This window comes from Octodon degus, unplaced genomic scaffold (genome assembly GCF_000260255.1).
Source record: "Octodon degus isolate 3935 unplaced genomic scaffold, OctDeg1.0 scaffold00237, whole genome shotgun sequence".
Lineage (NCBI taxonomy): Eukaryota > Metazoa > Chordata > Mammalia > Rodentia > Octodontidae > Octodon > Octodon degus.
The window spans coordinates 920,193-923,690 of NW_004524813.1; the positions used below are offsets into that span (position 1 = coordinate 920,193).

The window sequence follows — 3,498 nt, forward strand, 5'->3', positions numbered from 1 at the left end:
GTGGGCGTTAGGGAGGGGAAGACGGCAATTATCAAACTAGCTATAGTGGTAATTATAGCTTGCTTGGGAAGAGATCTTCAAATGAATATAACCTTTTAGTTAGCACAAAGATTTCATACATATTCTAAGAGTTAAAGAGCTGATAATCTTTTTTTGGTGTTAATGAATTGTAAATTTCTTTGTTATATGATTCAAATGACAGTCTTTACAAGAAGAAATAAGATTTCCTTAATATCTCTATATCTAATTCTTCACTAAATAAAACCAACTCATGTTCTGGAATCATTATGAATGGTTAATAATGAGATATAATCAGTCAACAGGTATTTTTAGCAAATTCAGTCTCTTGCATTTTCCAGCAAACAGAATTGGATGGAAAGGCCGTTAGAAGCAGGTGCAATTTCTACAAACAAACCTGGAAACAGATGAAAGCTTAAACTCTGAAAGGCTGGCAATACTTTTTTAAAAATTGTCAACTCAATAGATTCAATTTGAGATGAATACTCGAAGCTGAGGAATATAGAATAGTAGCTCAAAGAAGTCATTGCCCTACTTACAATGCCCGTTCTGTAAGTGGTTTCTCCTCTTCTCTTCCGACTTCATTTTGGCCTTTATATACCAGCGACACCTTTTATTAGAGTGAACAGAAACTTAATTTAGTAATTAGGCAAGACAAGGACTAAAACCATTTAAAATATTCTTCATCTGTGGAGAAAGTTTTTGTTACAAAGGCTAATTTAAGACTAGAATGTGAAAATATTCTGTAGAAAATTTTGATGCATATGAAAATTAGCTCCAGCTAAGAAGAAAATAATGTCAAATAGATTGACTGAAAAGATAAGAATCTTAAAAACTATTTTATAATCCGTTATAACCATCATTTCCTTTCCTATATAACTTCTATGAGTAGAGTTGATAAAAGGAACTAAAAATCAAAACGAAAAAGCGACTTCTTGTCAGAATCTTGGAAATTTAGAAAATCGTCTTCCATTTTCAGGGCTGGATGGTGTGAAGAATGCTTCTGAATGCCTGAGATTTGGGAGAGGCATGTTCGATGCTCTCGCTGGCTACCTGGGCTCCAGGGACTCCTTCCACATGAATAAATTCATCAATATCTGTATGACAGACCATCTATAAGATGGCTGATTTCAGCTGGCTAACCAGACTACATCTGCAGTAGACAATACAGTCATGAAGAGCAAGTTTCGCTTCAACTTCTGTGACAATTTGGATATTTTTCCAGCAATATCTTACAGTTTTCATAGAATAATTTCAGTGAATGTCCTTCCACCAAAGTGCATAAGGGACATTTCAAAGTGAATTTTAAAAATCCTGTGTAATTTACATAGTTCTTTCTATTATGTAGAATGTTAAGGTAGTTACTGATGTCATATAAATGGGCAAACATACAAATTGAAAACTGAAAATAATTTAGTGGAAATTTTTTTATCATTAAATTCTCTTCTTAAATAGTATTCAGTTTCTGCTCCAAGAATTGCAAGTAAAGGTATAATTTGAGCCCTTCTCTCAAGTTATTATGTTCAATTCATTTAGCTTATAGCGATTGAAATGTTTTAAGTCTGTTATCACATGTCATATAGCAGCACTTTCTCTTACCTTGAGAAAATGCTGTATTACTTATATATGCTATTCAAATATTGTTCGCTAAAACACTGTATGAGAAAGGAAGGCCTTAGTTTCATGTTTACAAGCTACTAGTAAATATAACTTATACATTACATCCAATTTTGCTACCTATTGAAGCATTTAGTGAAATATTAAAAATCAGCTTCCATGATGAGTGGATGGCTTTTTTCCTGTTGGCTGTAAATACGACAACACTGTTAAAGTACCCTAAACTTCCAAGGAACTTTCAAACTGGAAAATGATTTTTCTGAATAAAAATTAGCCACCGTATTTAAATTATCACAGTTAATTTCACGTGGTATAATTTGTCTTTGGAATTAAGATCTTTTTATAGGCCTCTCCTATACTTTATTAGCTGGCTAAACTCCCTGGGCTCTAGAGTAGATTGTCAGTAAATGAGATACAATTTCATTACCAATGGGATATATCTAGATAACAGTGCTTAAAAATTCAAACAAGGGCAATATCCTATTATAAGGGGATGAAGTTTACTAATGTAGTTTATAAAACATGTAGCAATACATTAAATATACATCATCTGACCTCTCTCTCTCTCCCTCTCTCTCTCGCAACAGAGACTAAATTCATGTCTTCACATTATATATATTTGCTAACTGCTCTACCACATCTATATTCCTAGAACCTCTAAAAATTTTTATTTTGGGGGAATATCACACAAACTTTCCCAGACAAGCCTTGAACTTGTGATCCTCCTGCCTCAACTTCCCAAATAGCTGGGATTATAAATATAGTACACACCATCACAGTAGGGTGCAACTTGACATTTTAAAATCTAAATTGTCATTGTGACTTTAATGCAAAAAATAAACACATTTAATTTTGCTTTCTTTTTTCCAGATGTGAGCCTTTCACCTCCCTGAAATTTTCTGTGGTTCACCCCATCCCCACACACTATTACTATCTTCTGATCCTTCTTCTTGTAAGATAGTTCTGGATGGAATAAGAATTTTAATACTTTTTTCAGAAAAATGTTAGACCTTTTTTATAGCTGAGTAATACTCCATGAGGTTATTAGAGGTAAATGGATGCAACTAGAGACCATGCTCAGAAGTGAAATAAATGATGTACATATGCAAACATCATATTGTCTCCCTGCAGTTTTATGTCATGATATTATTATATATATTTATAGATCATCTATATGACTTAAGGCACTTTTTGTGTCTCTATTGATACAAGAGGTATACACTTTCTTTTTAGAGTAATGATCTGACAAGTCCTGGCCAAGTAGCAAGAAGAAAGTAAGAAATGCTGTGTAAGTTTTGAAACAATTTCCTACACATCATCTTTCTTCTAAATAATCACAATCTGTCTCAGAGTAAATATGCAATATATGTAAGAAGGAATAAGTGGTTCTAATATATTATCGTACCAAACCTGTGGAAAAAAAGAAAGCTGAGGTTCAGATGGGTGAAACACTTCCACTTGGCAGGAGTCTAGCCTTGGTATTTTTCTCTGCTCAGTTTGTCATCCTTTACAATTTCATTCACAATACTGTATGGTGGCGAAAGACCTGATTTATAAGATCTAATTTATAAAAACATTATGTTATATAACAGGTTTTTTTTTTCTTTCTGTCCTGGGGATTGAACTCAGGACCTTACACTTGCCGGGCAGGCACCTATTCTACTGAGCTGTCTCCGTAGCCGCTTATATAACCGGTTTTTAAAGATTGAGCAAAACTTGTTTTGTCATTTTTTCTAAATTGCGTAATCTGAATATAGTAAAAAGAACCTCAGAGTTAACTCACAGATAACATGTTTTCGAACCACGTTTACCAAGTGTCTCACTGCTTCCACCTGCAGGGCTGGCGGGCACCTACAGCCAGTG

At 33.9% G+C, this 3,498-nt stretch overlaps 1 protein-coding gene across 1 annotated transcript in view; it reads right to left on the minus strand.

Annotated features, from left to right (window-relative positions):
* LOC101565073 (ephrin type-A receptor 6) overlaps positions 1-3,498 on the minus strand; it is a 1,186,195-nt gene that overhangs the window by 395,068 nt on the left and 787,629 nt on the right. The window contains 1 exon segment of the mRNA XM_012512596.2: positions 558-628. Coding sequence (XP_012368050.1) covers positions 558-628 — 71 coding nt within the window.